The sequence below is a fragment of the Ursus americanus genome, chromosome 15, assembly GCF_024610735.1.
Source record: "Ursus americanus isolate L20-20 chromosome 15, mUrsAme1.1.p, whole genome shotgun sequence".
Taxonomy (NCBI): domain Eukaryota; kingdom Metazoa; phylum Chordata; class Mammalia; order Carnivora; family Ursidae; genus Ursus; species Ursus americanus.
The window spans coordinates 23,726,762-23,744,170 of record NC_142141.1 but is presented as its reverse complement, the minus strand read 5'-3'; the positions used below and the strand labels follow the sequence as shown (position 1 = coordinate 23,744,170).

Sequence of the window (17,409 nt, the reverse complement as noted above, 5' to 3'; positions counted from 1 at the left end):
CTATTTCTTAATGTTTTTACTTAATGCAACTTCTTTTCTGTTTTACTGAAATGCATTCATTTTTAAGCATATTTAAATACTCCTAAAGGGCAAGGAGTGTTGTTTATTTTGTTCTTGGATAGATCCCAAGTGCCTACAATGGAAGTAAGCACCCAAAAAATATTTGCTAAATGAATGAATGAATGAATAAAAATAATTTTGTATCACTATCATAAAGAGACAATTGGTATTATGTGCCATCCACAGATGACAAGCCATAAAAATACATGTAATAAAGAGAAAAAAACCGTGTTGCCAAATACCACCCAATTTCACAAGATGCTGTTGCTTGTCAAAAGCTCTGAACTTGAAGCTAGCTCTCTCAGCTGTTTGTGAAAGAGGAAAGCCAGCGAGTGTGGCGGCAAACCGGATTCTCTGACAGAATGAGGAAGGTGGATGCAATCGGAAAGGAGTCGCCCTCTCACTATGTGAGCTTCCGCGTTATTGAAGGCCATGGAGGCTCCCTCCACCCAAACGAATTCATTTCTTACACAATTTAAGCTCATGTGCAACGAGAGTTCTTGCCTTGTGATTTGGGAAACGCTGTTCTAGAACATCAGAGCTCAAGAGCCCTTGGAAGGCACTGAGCTTGCTGTGCCTAACACCTCATTCTAAAGATGGAGACAGAGGCCCAGAGAGGTAGGGACCTGCCAAAAATGGCTCCGTGAGTAACAGATAGAACGCAAGGCTCCAAATATTTTCACGTGGACCAAGTGCTACTAGTTCCTGGAATGGTTTGGCCCAAGTACTTCTGTGGACCTGGGGTCTCAGAATGGTCAGAACAGCCTTGAGTCATCCAGTGCACCAAGGAGGGCCCCTTTGTTCCACGTTCTCCTGCCTCCAAAGGCCAACTGACCCAGGATGACACAGGCCCCTCCCCAGAACCAGACATGTCTCCATTCAGCAAGCTCTGTTAGTAGTTAGTGGGCCAGAGCGCTTCCCCGCGTGGTAGAGGTTAATGCCGGAATCAGAGGCCCACATCAGAGTGCCAGCCCCCCAACTCATCACTCCTGGAAGACAAGGAAGCTTCAGATGTGAGAACCAACGTCTCAGGTTGGCCGCCAGGGGGCAGCTGGGTGCCAACCAGAGCAGCAGGAAGGTGCGAGCAGAAGACTGGAAGCTTGTGGTCAAGAGGTCAAGCAGGAGGTGGGGAGGGTCTGACCTCTACTCGGGCCACTGCACTAAGCTCCCACATCTGATAGGCCACCTGCGCTGCCTCCGGGAAGAACTGGCCAGCAGCACTGGAATGGAGGGGGTTAGGGAGAGGATAGGAGGGAACGTCATCGTGGGCAACACTCCGCACACACAACACACAGCCACGTATGCACACGCACACGGACACACACAGCCATGTATACACACGCACACGGACACACAGCCACATAAGCACACGCACACTCGGACACACACAGCCACGTATACACATGCACACGGACACACAGCCACATAAGCACACGCACACTCGGACACACACAGCCATGTATACACACGCACACGGACACACAGCCACATAAGCACACGCGCACTCGGACACACACAGCCACGTATACACATGCACGCAGACACACACAGAGCCACGTATGCACATGGACACACATAAACACACAGCCACACACTTTAAGTAAATCCATTTAGCTTTACCTTCTCTCGAGCCTCATCCATTCAGAGCCCTCCCCTCCATTTCTGAGAACCTTCTACGGTCTCTTGAGACCCCCTGCCATGCTGGCTCTGCCCAGCAGCCCTCATGGCTCCAAGTTCCATGCAGGATAGGAGCTCTCGAATCCTCTGACCTCCCCTTTCTTCCTCATGATTTGAATGATTTCTCTCCACATCTCCCCTCTCAAACAAGTCGGTGACCAGCTTACGGCCATGTCACCTTGATATCCCCTCCTGCAAAGCACCCGGGTGTACGGGATGCTGAGGAAACTTCTGTGAACTGAAGTCAGCCCCCAGGACACTTGTCAAAGGTTAGCAGGAGGCTCTCATACCCCTGACTTAACTGGATCCTTAAAAGCTCCGAGAGGGAAAATCAGAGGACCCGTCGCTCCCCTCCTCGCACACAAATCTGGTCAAGTCATGCCCAGTGTCACCGCTTCCACGGTTCCCCACTACCCCCAGGAGAGGTTCTTCTGCCAACAGGAGGCCCCCAGGCCCTGCCCACCTCTCAGCCTCCTCTATTCCCTGGTGTCAGGGACAGAAATGAACCAGGCTGAAACCTGCCCATCTCTCGGCCTTTCCTCCACCACTCTCTTTCAGACCGGGTCTTCACCTCCTCCCCTTCCTCACCATCTTCCTCAGGCCTCTGTTTCTTTACGCCCAGGAGCCTCCCTCAGTCTGGCACAGTGCCCTGATCTGTGCGTTCCCAGGCACACACAATTTCCCCATCCCAGGTCGGCCCCACAGGTAGGCCCTGGTCCGTCTGCCTCACTGGGCTGGGGGCTCCACCAGGACTCCCCCATGAGGCCTGCTCGCAGCACGTGCCTGGGACAAACACGCTGAATAAAGGAGCAGGCAGAGCAGGCCCCGTATTTCTTCTGTAGAGCGGACGATGACACTGAGAAGCGGCTATGAGGTAACAGGGCCTGGACCCCCCTTCTGATTCCCAGTCCACACCCCCAGACTGACTTTCTGAGTGCACGGGAGCACAGACCTCCGTCTGGGAGTGCACATTCCCGTCACACACACACACACACACACACACACACACACGTTCACCTGTGCGCAGCTCCTGGCACCGAGGACTCCCCAAGCTCACCCAATCCATCCATCTGTCAGGATGAAGGCCACGAGGGCCCAGGCCTGCCACCCCCGGGGGCCACTCCCTCCAGCCTGGGGCCCGGGGGCCACTTACTCATCATCACCCCCACACAGCTTCAACAGAGCTTTCTTGTAATCGCCAGACGTGTCATTCTGCAGGGGGAGAGAGAGAAAGGTGATGTCTCACTCACCTCTGGGCTCCCCTCGGACAAGGAGGGGAGGTTCTGCAGAGCCCAAACTAGGGAAGGCCGGAGAAGGCTGCACATATTCCTAGCAGCCCGGACTCCCCTCCGGTCTGGGGGTGGCTGAGACCACCAAACGCTTGTGTGCTGGTGAGCACTTCACAACCGGCTCTTGGGGGGGGGCACAAGTGAAAAAGCCCTGATTTGTCACATCTAGCAATCTCTGTGCTGTAAATACGTCCAACAAGGGGTACTTTCAAGCTACCAACATTGCACCAAACTGGGAGCCACTGCGAGCCGGCCCCGGCACACCACTACCCCCGGACAATCCCAGCCGGGCCCTCCCACGTGAAACAGTCCGTGAAAATAGGGCTCCATGAGCGAAAACACCGGGAGATGCCAAACCCAAACAAATGGATGTAGTGTATTTATACCCCTCTTGGAGCTTCATGATGGATTTAACATATTAAAGGCTGTGAGAAGTTCTGAAGTAAACACACTGGCTTGTCTTTACTTATACTCGTTTTTTCCCAAATATTTCCCATGAAACATTTCTGCATGTAATGCCTACAAAATTCCTCTTTGGAAACATACTTCAGGGTATGGAACATGGCTGGACTCATAAAGCTCTATCTCACTTGCCCCCCAAAAGAGAAAAAACCCCAATTCTCTATCTGTCTCTTCGCCAAGTGTCACGGGCTGGACACCCCAGTCATCCACAGATCACCCGGCCCGGGGCCAAGAGTTCTCCCGGCTTCTGCAGCCTGACCTCTCACTGCCCTTGGGATGGAGGCCTCACCCTGACTTCAGCCTGCATGCCCTTCCTGACCCAGCCCTGCCTTCCTTTGGAGCTTCATGACTCACCAGCACCACCAGGCAACTTGCTTCTCTGTTGAACTGTCTCACATTCCCTGAATGTGCCACGAGGCAGGGGCTCCTGGAATTCCCAAGAGACTCCGAGCTTTCTGGGACAGTTCTTCTCCCCTGGGAGTGGTTCCCAAGCCCTCTGCTCCTCTCTGTAGCCTGTTAGCTCCGCTCACCTTGATCATGTTGTACAGCGACTTCTCATACTTGGTCCGGAATATCTCCCGAATGTCAAGCATGTCCAGCTCACTGCGGGAGACCATGATGCGGATCAGGGTGTTGTCCCGAGTCCCCAGGCCCTGGAAGACAAGTGGGTTTTTGGACAGGGACTTGAGAGGAGGCCGGAGTGCTGAGAGCCCCCAGCTGAGTTGAAAATACAATTTTTGTGATAGAACATTAAAATTAAGAACAAAAGAAACAAAACATTGCCATTCCCCCAGAAGCTCCCTATGTGTCCCCCTTGCTTTGATTTCCTTCCTCCCCTCATACATCAGGCCTGTCCTTGGTTTCCCTTATAATTTTATCATAACGTTGTGACTCTAAGCACAGATTGTGTACGTGTGCATATCTTGGAACGCTGTAACTATACCACTTCGCATTTATTTCTCTTGCTACTCCTGACGGACATCGGGTTGTTTTTAATTTTTTCCTAACACAGACAATACTGCCACATTCGTATGAATGCACGTACACAGGCACCCTCTCTCCCAGGCTGAGCTGCCCGACCTCGCTCGGAAGGACAGTGAATGGGCCACAGTTCCCTTGCCCTTGTGAGATGGTCAGCCAGGGCCGGGAAGGCCTGAGCTCCCGGGCTTTGGGTCTGTGGCCCCCGTATTCATGTACCCATTGTGCTATGGAATGACCGTCAGGCTCCGTGCGTCCTGTGTGCGACATAGTGGGAATCACAGTTCTCACATACACATTCGGAGCAGGGTCGCTGGGTCACAGGGATAAATAGCACGAGCCTTAGGAGACAATGATAAATATCTTCCAAAGTGCACCGTACAGAACCATTCTGGTCAATTACTACGTTTGAAATGTATGGGTTTCCAGCCCATCTGGATGGATGAATCAAGTGCAGGCTGTCCTAACTCCCTGTGACCAATCATGAGGTCGGGGCAGGTATTTGGGTGGGGGTGGATGGGTGTGCGACTGGACAGCGTCCCAGGCTCGGGGGAGCTCACCTGGGAAAAAGGCCATCACTCTCTCCTGCGGCCAATCCCCTGAGGGCTCTCTTTGGCCAGGGGGCCCTACAGACTGGTCGGAGAGTCTCTACAGTCCCCTGGGGATGGGCAGAGAGCCCCTCCCACAAGCTCATTCCCAGCGACCCCACCACACACCTTCATGGCTTTGAAGAGCCTTTCTGCAAAATACTCTGGGGTACTCCGGATACACTTCACTGAGGAGAGGGAAGAAGAGGTAGAGTTATTCTGGCTGCCTCAGAATGGCTTGGGCTGGCCTGACCCCTTCTTTTTTTTTTTTAACCCCTTGGGGACCACCAAATGCAAATCCAGGAAGAACCCAGGTTCCCGATACCCTGAGGCTGCCGCCCCCCCTGCCCCCCCCAGCTTGTAAGGCACACCCAGAGCATGAAGAAATCAGGAACTGGGCTGCTGAAATGTGGACTGTGTATCTTAAAGATCCACTTCATCTTTCTAGTCCTCTGGGGGGTTTGCAGGGAACCGGGCCTGGTGGGGGTAGTGCTGGGGGTGGAGCTGGGAGAGGTGTTTCTTTAGATCCTGCTGTAGCAGAAAGGTACGGGCAGCAACATCACTTTGGATCCTGCCAGCAGAGCAGGCCAGAACCTGACTGCTTGAAACCAAGTTGGGAAGGGCCGGCTCTGGGCAGGAGGATGAGGCTGGGGATCGAGCTCTCCCCCAGACAACACGCATACAACCCAGCCCAGTCTCGGACACACCGACTCTCACAATGTCCAGCTTGTAAGGGCCTCTGGGTCAGGCAGTCCCTCCCCCCGCCCCCGTTTATCAGATGAGGGAACTGAAGCCCAGCGAGGACGGGGACTGCTTCACGTCAACAGCAGATTTGGGAGAAGCCCTGGGTTTGAATCTTGACTCCACCACTGACTACTCTGCTCCTGGCATGCCCCGTTCCTGGAAGACCCCCAAGTCATGACCAAACTACCCCTTGGCAAGTGGCCCAGCCTCTGTGAGATGTGGTTTCCTCATCTGTGAAATGGAGCTCATGTCCACCCCCGGGTGTGTTTTTAGAGATCAAACACCCCACACAGCACCCGGCACACAGTACACGCTCTACACCAGTCTGCTCTCCTGCCGGTTCTTTCCCGAGCCCAGGCCCTCGGCTCTACCCCGCCCCGCCACACAAACCGGGGGGAGGGAGCGGCAGGAAGTCAGTGCCTGAGGCTCCATTCCCTGCCTCCCTGACTTCATGCTGCCCTGGCCAACCCACAGAATTCACTGCCCGTCTGATTTTTCTCCTTCCTGCCTCCAGACTATATAATCCCCCTTTTCCACTCTTGGCCTCTTGTTCCTGGGCCAGAATCCCAGAATCCCTCGAAGCCTCTGGGAATGCAAGGTGAGCACGTACCCACGGCCAGCATCAGCTTCTCAAAGTCCCCGGACAGCTCCCCTCGGATGCTGGCCTCGATCGGCTTCCCGGTGGTCTTCAGATACTCATCAAACACTGGGTCGGAGAGACAGGGATGTGGAGAGTGCCCCAGCACGCAGAAGAAACCAGGACCTCAGAAAGGGAGGCCAGGACCTGAGCGCCCCCAGTGAAGGTAGAGCCGGTATTTGAGGGGCTAGCTGGCAGCGAAGTCACACACACCACGAGCCACCGTGCCGTCATGCCACGTATGACGTGAGGGACCGTGTGTACCTCGCACTCCAACATGAAGACAGGACTGGCACTCAGATGGGAAGGTTGAGCACCCTGTTAATGACTTTGCCGAGGGACTACACAAACCACCATCCAATAAAATCAGGGCTAGTACTTGCATTGTAGATGAAGTAACTATCCTGCTCCATGAGCAGAAAAGGATAAAAGAATGGAGTTCTTGGCACAACCCCAAGGGAGCAGCTGTAGGTCTTTCTTCTCTGGAACTTACCCAACCGAAGATGCTGCTTGCTGCGATTTCCCAAAATGTAAATGAACTGGGCTTCATCTGTTCCCCATTTCAGTTCCCCTGCCTCGTACAGGTCCTGAAGGGGAAGAGGAAGGACTTCACTGAAAGAAGACAGAACTCGCTGGCCACACTTATCAACTGCTGCTGGATCCCTGAACATACCAGTAATTGGTAGCCTCAGGACCTTTGCACACACCCGTATACCTTCCTTTCTTTCTGGGGAAACTCCTACTCAACCTTCAAGGCCCAGATTAAATGTCTCATTTGTTCTCAAAGCACTTTCTGATGTCCCCAAGGCAGAATTCTCTTTCTTCCTCTCCTTCCCTCTTCTCAGCTCCTATAGTTTTTTGCTTCTTTACTGCTTTGCTCTACTGTATATTATAATGACTTCTTTATATGCCTGTCTCCCCACTATGGCATGGGCTCCTCAAAGACAGAGATTATGTCTTAGCAGTCTCTGTATCTACCCTGCAGTGTCTCGTGCATAGTGGGGCCCAAAACACCTGGAATGTAATGCTATATCCCTAGAGGAGGTGTCTGTACGATCCATATAGGCCTATTTCTCCCAGCACTGTCTGATTTTATTCATTAGTGATTCCCCAGTGCTTGGCAGAGTGCCTGGCACATAGCAGGTGTTCAACACACATTAATTAACTGAATAAACAAAGGAACAAATGATAAAAGCTCCCAAATAGATCTCACCAACTTTATATGTGTTGTGTACCTTTGAAAGACAACTTAAGTCCTTTCTTCAACAAAGCACTGTATAAAATGCTGGCTGTGAGTCAGTTATTTCTGATATTTGATGCAAATTACTTGGCGCCCAGCCCTTCCCAGGATCCCCAAGCTCCCCCCTCTTGGGGCTCCCTTGCTGTACCCCAAGAAGCCTCGGTCTGTGCTGGTTTACCTGGACGTCCTGTTGTACCAAGTCCTCGCTCACCACATCGTCCTTCTCCCTGGTTCCCTGGGCAGAGACACAGGGACACAGGGTTCAAATACCAGAGCTGGGGTGGGGGTTGGGGCAGAGGCGTGGATACCAGGGGTGGAGACCGGGAGGGTAGAGAAAGCGTAGTGGCCCAGATGTGCCCTGGAGCAGTGACCCCAGCTGCCCCTACATCAAGACCGAAGCATCTATTTTGCGGGGAATCATAGGGTCCCTCCTATTGGCTTTTCCTCTCATCCTCGGAGTTGGGACCAAAGAGGGGAGTCCTGGGAATGACCCAGATCCCACCAGGTGCCCCATCCCAGGGCAAGCCAGAGCCTGTCCTGAGAACAGGACCCTGCTCAAGTCCCGGTAGGGCTCACGATGCCTACCAACAATGACAGTGCAGGGCTAGGGTCTGCACATCTGCCTTCTACGGGGGGCTCCCAGACCTTAACCAGACAACTCATCAGGGAGGATCTGAGACGTGGGCCCTGCGATCCGAGCTCACGAGCAGGGAAAGCTCCAAATCCTACTGGTGTTTCTGCTGCTCCACCCACACCCTGTGCCCCACGTGACAAAGGATGGAACTCGTAGGGGACGGGGCCAGCCCGAGCAGGCATCGTGCTTCCGCGGGCACGGGTCAGGCCTATGCTTCTCTCCTCCTCTCCCTGGAGTGTGCATCTCAGGATCTCACAGCCCCTGGTTCTCCTGGGGACTGAGCTTCAACAGACAGAGCCCGCACATTGACAATGCATGCTGCGGCACTGCCCACCTGGTGCTAGATGTTGAGAAGGAGCTGGAACTCTCCAGAACAAATGGCTTTGAACATGGGGGCAAAGGTCACACTTTCCCATTCCTGACGTTTCTGGTAATCCCCCAGCTGCTTAATACGGGACAGGGATTGCTATGGCAATGGAGAAAAAGACCAGGGAGCAGCTGGGGTACATTGTGTATGGGAGGGAAGGAAGTGAAGAAACAAAGAAGTGGCTTAATGTCTATATAAAGCTTCCGACAAGCGTGGCCCTTGGAGCTGGGGCTTGAAACTGCTCAATGCCTGAGCTCAATACCGGAGATTTCCAGGGAGCCGGGCAGGTGAAGGGGAAGCGGCGGGGTGGGGCATGTTTTCCAGCCCCCTGTAGCCATACAAAATGCAGGCCTGCCAGTACCAGAACTTTCCATTATTCAGAAGAACCTAGAAACTGGCTTTTGAGCAAAACTCCCCACTTTTAAATGTTAGCAACTAACTCAAAGTATTTTTTTTTTAAAACACATTGTGTAGGAAAACCAAGGGGGAAAAAAAACAACTTGGCAGATGAAAGCCAGTCTACAGTCTCTTCATGGTCCTTTTTTATGTCTCTGGGGGTGGGAGACAGGAGCGGCAGGGCTTGGCTGTGGGAGACGCAGTGCAGGCAGCCCCAGAAATGCCATATCCCTGCTGGTGACTTGCGGACGTGCCAGCCGTGCCAGCCACAGCTGGGGAAGCAATGGCAGGAGGGAGGCCTGGAGAGGAGGGGGAGGGGTGGGTGTGAAGAGAGGACGGAGGTCACAGGGGAGGAATTTTCCTGGGCACAAAAGAGGAGGGATGTGTGCAAAGGGAAATGCGGGTGACTGCCTGTGCAAACCAGGGGTGACCCAGCAGACCCCTGGGTGTTCGGATTCTATACCCAGGTGAGAGAGAGAGAGAACATCTCAAGTTCAAGGATAAATGGGCAACTGGGGAATGGCCACAGATTATGAGGACTTTACACCTAAGGAGCCACCAAGGAACCCCTCACAGGCCACCCGTCTGGGGCAAGAGGCGGAAGGTGCCCACAGCCCTCTGCCTGCACTCTGGTAGAGAGCTTCCGGGAGGACCCCAGTGTGGACCAACCTGGAGCAGGACCACGAGCATCTTCTGGAAGTGGCCAGAGGTGTCACCGATGATGTCGGCCTCTAGGTCTCGCTCATAGGCTGCAGGGAAGGAACGCAAGCTCTAGTCCCATCCCCAGGAGATCTTGGGAATCCAGGATAAAGGTCCCTGCTGCCTCCAATATGATCCCAGCACCCAGTCTCCGGGCTGGTCATGGAAAGACCCAGGGTGTATCTTCACAGGTTTCTGCACTGACCCCTGACACACCGAGACGGAATCTGTCCACGTTCTCTATCCCCACCTGTGCTATCCTACTCCAGGTACTGTGGTCGCCCACCTGGATGATGGCTACGGCCTTCTAACTATTTCCCCTCCTTCCGCTCCCCTCCTTCTCCAATCCACAGCAACAAGGGTGACTCTTAAAGCCCTCTCCAATCACGGGCTCCTCTGCTTCCTGCTGAACTTGGAATCAAACATCACCTCTTCTCTTGGCCTGCAAGGCACTGTGTGATCCTGCCCTGCCCTCTACCACTCTCGCCTCACACTAGTACCAGGCTCATTTCTGCCCCAGGGCCTTTGGGTTTGCCATTCCCTCTGCCTGCCAGGATCTTCTCCCCACCCCTTACACAACTGGCTCCTTCTTATTCCCTCCCAAGACACAGTTTCCCTGACCACTTGTCTGGACCAGGTCCTTCCGAATTAAAGTCGGACTCTTGTTACTTCATTGTATAACAATGTGTCATCATCGTGTTTACCTGTGTATTGCCTGTATCCCTTGTTACCTCATTAGTCTGTAAATTCTAGAAGGCAGGGACTACATGGGTTCTGCCCACCACCATATCCTGAGAACCTAGAACCCTGCTGCACAGAGCAGCTATTTCTGACAAGGAGAAACGATGGATAGATCAGAGGGCAAGAGGAAAGAAAGTGGATGGACAGTCTTAGGGTCCCCACCCTTGCAATTACCCTCCTTTCATATCTAAGTCCTGATGGCCCCTCCTGCCCATCTCACCATCTTTGTACGCTGCCACCAGCTGGTGGATCTGCTCATTGGTCCGAGAAGCCAAGATCTCAATGAGACACTTCTCATCAGTGCCGATGCCCTGGGAGAACAGAAGGGACATCAGAGTCAGGCTGGGATGGGAGGCCACCACCAGCCATGGGCTGGGCTCCTGGAGTGGCCAGAGCTATGGAACCCCCAACACTCAGGGAGCTCCTACCATAGCTCTTACGCGCCAGACTGGAGCCACTGCCCTGAGAATCAAAACACATAGGTTCTAGTCCCGCCTCTGCCAGCAGCTCGCTTTGTGACCTCTCATTAAGAAACGTTGTCTTTCTGGGCCTGTTTTCTCATCTGTAAAATGGAAATGATGCCAGTGGCTCTGCCAAACTCACAAGGACATCGAGAAGGCAATCTCTCCCATCGCTAAACTTCCCAATACATCAAGTAAATTCATGTTGAACACCTCATCTGAGGCAAAGCTCATAGCACTTTACAGACTGTCCTGCGCCAGGTACACTGAAGGGCTTTGATCCCTCCCTGCTTGCTAGCGAGCCACCCTCTCCTTCAACCAGACCGAGCCGCACTTCCTGTCCCGGACACACACCTCCACCCCCTCTCCTGACATCTTACCCAGCCTGGAATGACCTTCCCACTCTGATCAACCAAACCCTCCCCGGGGCTTCTGGGCCCAGCTTGCTCCCTCATCTTCTGCGATGCCCTCTCAAGCCACCCTGGGCCTGCCCTCCTTTACTACGCCCTTGGCCTTGGAGCGTCGGGCACAACTTGTCTTTACGCCCCTGGATCCTGCTTCCTCAGGGCTGTAAGCTGCTGTGTTGGGGTCTGGGCCCAGGGCCCCCCTTATGAGATCTGTCTCACACCAACATCTGTCCCACATCTGGCCATCTGGAGGAGACTGCGGCACCCCCCGGGACAGGGTTTGCGCAAGCTGCCTCTCGCAGCAGGCCACACTGCTGGTGGGCGCAGGGCCCAGTGAGTGCCCGTGGCAGAGACCAGAATCTTCCCATTCAGCACACCCCCACTCGCAACACACACGCAGACCCGTGCTTCTTACCGCGATGGCGTCTTTAATTTCTTTGGCATCACAATAGGCAAGTGGCCTCATGAGACCCACAATCAGTCGTTCAAACTTTCCCGTCAGCTCATACTTCAAGTCAGCAATGAGGTCCTGGGTCGGGGTCGGGGAGGGAGGAGGAGATGGAGGAGGAAGGGGACGAGCGCTTATGGTAAGAGTTACATGTAATGAGCCCCTACTCTGTAAGGCACCGGGCTCAGTAAGCCCGTGGACCTGCCACTCTGGGAGGTATGGGCTCTCATCAACCCTAAGAAATGGGCGTAGAGACATCAGGGAACTTGCCCAAAGCCACGCAGCGAGCAATGGCGGTGCAGGATTCGAGCCCGTGGCACCGTGCTCTCCCCCCAGCACTGTTTGTTCGCTTGTTGACTGGGTGTCTCTCCCACTATCTGTGGGTCCACAGGGCTGACACCTCACAGGTCTCGTTCACCTGTGTGCACCAACCCCTAGCCCGGGGCCCAAGCATATAGCAAGTATCGTAGATGTATCTGTGGCCGAATGGGGCCTGACTGAAGGGGAGAACAAAGGAGGGCAGAACTGTCAGCACGGAGGCTGAGCCGGAATACAACAGGAGACCAGGTGAATGAGATCAGCTCCCCAGCCCCACCCCATGGGCCCTGCGGTTGCCATGGTTACCTTGCCATAGAGGGACTTGTAGCTCTGGCAGATCTCCTGCCTCTGCCTGTTGCTCCGAGAAGTGATGAGCTCCAGGATGGCCTCCTTATCACTGCCTGGAAGATAGGAGGGCACTGGTGACCCTCCCCCAATCTGCCTCCAGGAAGCCCACCAGGGGCTTCTGTTCATCAGGCGGTGGTGTCGGTGGGGGAGGATCTATGGGGACTGTCAAGCCCCCACTGAGAAGGATCCTAGCACCCACAGTATTTGAGGTCGGAGGGCCTGTGATCCAGCCCCTCATCAGACACATAAGGAAACTGAGGCCCAGAGAGGAGCAAGGACTCATCCAAGCTTTCACACTGAGACCTGGTTTAGAAAAACACAGGTATCCTAACACCCAAGACAGGGTTCTTTCAAAAACAAGAAAAATAAAAGAGAATAAGCAGCAACAAGTTCGGGGTGGCAGTGACTCCCAAGAGGAAAGGTAGCGGTGATGCTTCAGGAGGGGACCCACCGAAGACGTTTCGACTCTATGAGGAAGCAAGTGCTGTTTCTCAAGTTGGGTGGCAGGTCTGTGGGTGAAGCTTCTATTATTCCTTAGACCTTTTGGTTGGTCTGGAATATTTCATTATAAAATAATGAAAAATAATCAAAAGAGGAGACAAAAGAACGAGTGAGCACATCTCAACACCTCACCCCCACTGGGAATATCCCCACTCCCCTGCTCTTTCCTGGGGCCCCACTGCTGGTGGCCGAGCACCCACCAAAGCCCTTCATGGCGGTATACAGGGCCTCGGCATCCTGGCTGGGGTCAAAGCCTGGGAAGTCATGAATGGAGCCACGGTACTTGGCACCCTGTGGAGAGAAAAAACAGAAGGTAAACTGCTGACCTTAACTTAAACGGGGCTCCCAGCCCCAACCCCAGATCACACTCTCAAACCTGGCCATAGGCAGAGTCTAGGCTGAATTCCCTTCCCCTAAAATCAAGCCCTGACTACAGAAAGCCCAGGCAAGGGTAGGGACGACTCTCCCTGTACCGCCTGCCAGAGCCTGCCCCAAGGACTGTGCCCTTTCCCCGCAGGATGGTGGCTCCGTCCAGCCCACAGCACCGTACAACCTTGCCAGGACCCAGGAGAGAGGAAAAAGCCAGGCTGAGTGCAAGGGGTAGAAATGATGCCTGTAAGAGTAACGAGAGCTCCTCATACCTTTATGACACTTCACAGTTTACAAAGCCCTTTGGCCTCCATTAACCTGATTCCAACTTGTAGAAGCCCTAAGATGATCCGTATCACAGAAACAAAGAATCGGAGCCTAAAGAAGGAAAGCCTCCAGCAGAGGGTCCCACAGAGCCCAGATCTCTGGCCTCTTCCCCTCTGCTCTCCAGCTCCAGAAACCTTGCAGCTTCCAGCTTCTGAGGGTGAGGTCGTGGCCCAAGGGAAGCCCAGAGCTATCCTCGGAATCAATGCCAAGACAAGATGCCGCCCTTTGGGCCCAGTAAACTGAGCTAGCAGCTGGCATCTGAGGACAAGCTGGCTGGGTCCTTGGGGTAAAAGGGAGGAGAGGCCGAGCCAGAGGATCTTAGACACTGAATCTGAATGCACAATGGGCTGCCTCATAGAGAAGTCAGATGTGGGTCAGCTACATGGCCCCAGAGAAGTATGGCACCAGGAGAGTGGCCGAGAGCTGGGAGGGCTGGAGCCCATGAGCACACGGCACGGTGCAAGGGTGCTTAGCCTGGGCCAGGCCCAATGCTAAGCGCTGAAGATTCAGGAAGAAGGAAGACCTGCCCCTGTCTTTCATGAGCTTCGGACCCAGAGGAAAGAGACGAACACACAAATTAGCATAGAACTCGTCATAAATACCTAAGACAGAGGCTGGGTAATTTGGGAAAACAGTGGAGGCCGATTCTAGCTGGGGGAGGGAACCAGCAAAGGCTCTGTGCAAGGACTGGGGGTGGCCCGCATACACCGTGCCTTAAAGGAGTAAGAAGCAAATGCAAAAATGAGCCTCCAAGCATCTCCTGCGTCGCCCGGTGCCCACCCTGAAGGACCTGGCCAGACATCTGGATGCTCCTTGGTTTATGTTTGCAGTTCTGTTCCTCTGAGGTATGCATGCGTGGGCGCAGGGTTGCTATTTAAAGTTCTGACAGGGCGGGTGACACGGCCCTCTTCCCGCCATCCGTGAGTCCCCTGCAACCTGATCACACCCCTGGGCAGAGAAGGAGAAACACATGCCAAATACCCGGACCAGAGAAGAGACAGTCCCTTGAGAAAGCCCTAGGAGTGCCTGTCTTCCCCGGCCCCCCCGCCCCATGCATCCCAGCACCCAGCACACAGCTTGGCACAACCAAGCACCCACTGAATATCTGTTTCCTGGATGGACAGGCACATGCGTGGATGAAGGACTGAATATATTCTGAGCAGATCAAAGACTTCCTGGAGGGGAATTCTCTGCTGAGACCCAAAGGATGAGTGACAGCGGGCCCCAAGGGCTGGGGGCGGGGGACAGAAGAGCAGAGGGGGGAAGGCTTCAGGCAGGAAACAGCACGGTCAAGTCCTGGAGGCAAGAGCAAGCGAGAACATTCGGGGAGGCAGCCCAGATTCTTCAGCGCTCGGTGCAGACGACGAAAGTCGCCAAGACCATGGGACTCCAAGTTGCCAGGAAGGAACGAGAAGAGGAGAAGGTGGAAGGGCAGAGGTCTCCTCCACCTCAGCCTGCCCCTCTTCCCACAGTGTGGCTGAGCACAGGGCTGCAACTGAAAGATGAGGCAATGTCCTCCCGGGGGAGGGGCAGTCTAATGACTGGCAGGGAGCTGGATCCAAATGTTCCTTTGGAGACCGGTTCAGTGAGAAGTGAGGCCAGTTTCCCAGGTGCATCTTTGCATAAAGATAATAAACTCTCCCAGGGGCCCTCGGGATCACGGCCACTAGAAGAGGCGGACATGGGGGGATCCTAGCACTGGTCACCTTTAGAGGCACAGAGACAGTCCTTCCAATCACCCAGGCCTGGTTTCCCACCATCGGTCATCCTCATGCCAACCTCACGAAGTCTGCATCTCTGCTTCTCCTCACCTAGACGGCCTGTGGCTCCTCTGGCGGACAGACTCCTGGCCTCAGGCACCCATGGCCCAGGGGAGGGGAGAGCAGAGAAGGGACTTTCCACCCTGAAATATTCAGCAGGTCCTGCTGCCAGCTGGTGAGCGCCTGGCCCCTGGGGCTCTGAGGTCCTGGGACCCAGCCCAGCTGCTGCTAGAATAGGAGCCTGCGGCCTCTCCCGAGAGAGAGACAGCTGCCGGGCCAGGACTCCACCTCAGAGCTGCTGTGACCACACCTGACCGGGGCCTCATCTCTGCAGCTGCTGGAGTTCCAGGCACCAGCCTGCCCCTCCTGCCCGGTCCTCAGTGTTCTCATGCCCATCAGCAAGTTCCAATCCAGAACATCCCTGGGAAATGAACACCACAGAGCCATGCGTCTGGGACCTTTCTGATACCACGCTATTTCTTCACATCTTTGGGCCCCAAGCTCCCCTCTTCTAGGAGGAAAGACAGGGAGAATAGCACAATTAACACAGCAGAAATAACTGGGGGTGATCTGGAACAGAGAAGAGAGTGGCTTGTTCTGTGCGTGTGTGCGTGGGGGTATGTGTGTGGGGAAGGGGGTGCATGAGATGCAGAATGGAGGTGTTAATCACTGGAAGCAAGAGAATCGAACTTCAGCTCAAGAATGGAAGGAAGACCTTGCTCAAACTCTCCGGTTTTGTCTTCTGCAACCCCCTCCCTCACCCAAACCCTTGCACTCCACGTGTGCCAAATTACCTTTGCTGCCCCACCCCCACCCCCACTGAGCCTCTCCTCTCTGGCCTTCTGTTCCAGCATGCCTGCCCCCTGCAGCACATCAGCCCCTCACTCCCCCAGGAGCTCTCTCCAGGCACCTTTCCCAGTTTCCTCAACCTGTGTGCCCACCAAGCTCCTTCATTGCCTCCACCGGACATGAGTGCCGTGCGTGGGGGTTCCAGCTCCTCTCATGGGACAAGGGACCCCCAAGCTCTGCCACCCTGGGACTCTTGCTTGCAGACTGTCTACTGGCCCCTGGTCTATGGCAACAAGAAACCACGGGCCAGCCAGGCAGAAGCGTGGCCTGGGAGCACTGGAGCTGGATTCCAAAGATCTGTGCCTGAGGTCCTGGCCCCTCTGACCTCCCACGATCTGCTCTGTGCACTCTGGTCATGCAGAACCCTGCAATGTGACTGCCTCCCCGGAAGGAGCTCTGGTAGGACTACATACGGAAAATGGGGAACAGCAAGTTATACCTTGGACCTTTGCCCATAACCACTAACACTTTCTCCTCCTGGTCAGAGAGGACACTTGTGCAAAGTACGCTACTCAGAGGCGGATAGGGAGGCCACAGCTGGGACTCTCTTGAATACTGATCCTGTATCGTGTAACACACCATGCTCTTCAAAAATTGTGAACAGGCCCTCGTTCACTGGGTGGCAAGTCATGAACACTGAGGCCCAGAGAGGGTAAAGAACTCCCTGGATCACACAGCACTTGTGTTATGTCTGTGGCCAGTAGCTCTGTGACCGAAGTGAGGAGCAAAAGGGGCCTAGTCAGGTGTCCCTTGGTTTCATTCTCCCTTCCCCATCTCATCACTGCAGCGGCCCTATCTCCTTTTCTGATGCTAGCCAACAGGGGTCACTCTCGGGTGAAGGCTGGCACAGAAGGACACCTCGCTCTGCCCAAGGACAGAACCCGATCCTGGCCACACCCAGGAGTAGAAGCTCCGCCACACCTCAACTGCCACTGCCCAGCAAAATGGTCGCACAGCATGAAAGACGGGGGCCTCCCAAGCCAGGGAAACGTAATCCCAGATGCATGCGACAAGGGATACTCCCACCTCCACGGCAGAGAGAACCCTCTCATGCTTTTGCCTGTTCGACAGCCTTCTCCCGGGGAACCACTTCTGGGCCACATAGTTCAG

At 54.5% G+C, this 17,409-nt stretch overlaps 1 protein-coding gene across 2 annotated transcripts in view; it reads right to left on the bottom strand.

Annotated features, from left to right (window-relative positions):
* The window catches only part of ANXA6 (annexin A6), a 49,372-nt gene that overhangs the window by 19,110 nt on the left and 12,853 nt on the right, over positions 1-17,409 (bottom strand). For both annotated transcript variants that reach the window (XM_045815268.2, XM_045815269.2), the window contains exons 3-14: positions 13,195-13,285; positions 12,452-12,546; positions 11,795-11,908; positions 10,732-10,822; positions 9,741-9,820; positions 7,853-7,909; positions 6,928-7,021; positions 6,408-6,503; positions 5,183-5,241; positions 4,019-4,141; positions 2,891-2,949; positions 1,202-1,280 (exon numbers count right to left, since the gene is read on the bottom strand). In XM_045815268.2, coding sequence (XP_045671224.2) covers positions 1,202-1,280; positions 2,891-2,949; positions 4,019-4,141; positions 5,183-5,241; positions 6,408-6,503; positions 6,928-7,021; positions 7,853-7,909; positions 9,741-9,820; positions 10,732-10,822; positions 11,795-11,908; positions 12,452-12,546; positions 13,195-13,285 — 1,038 coding nt within the window. The remainder of the gene's footprint in view (positions 1-1,201; positions 1,281-2,890; positions 2,950-4,018; positions 4,142-5,182; positions 5,242-6,407; positions 6,504-6,927; positions 7,022-7,852; positions 7,910-9,740; positions 9,821-10,731; positions 10,823-11,794; positions 11,909-12,451; positions 12,547-13,194; positions 13,286-17,409) is intronic.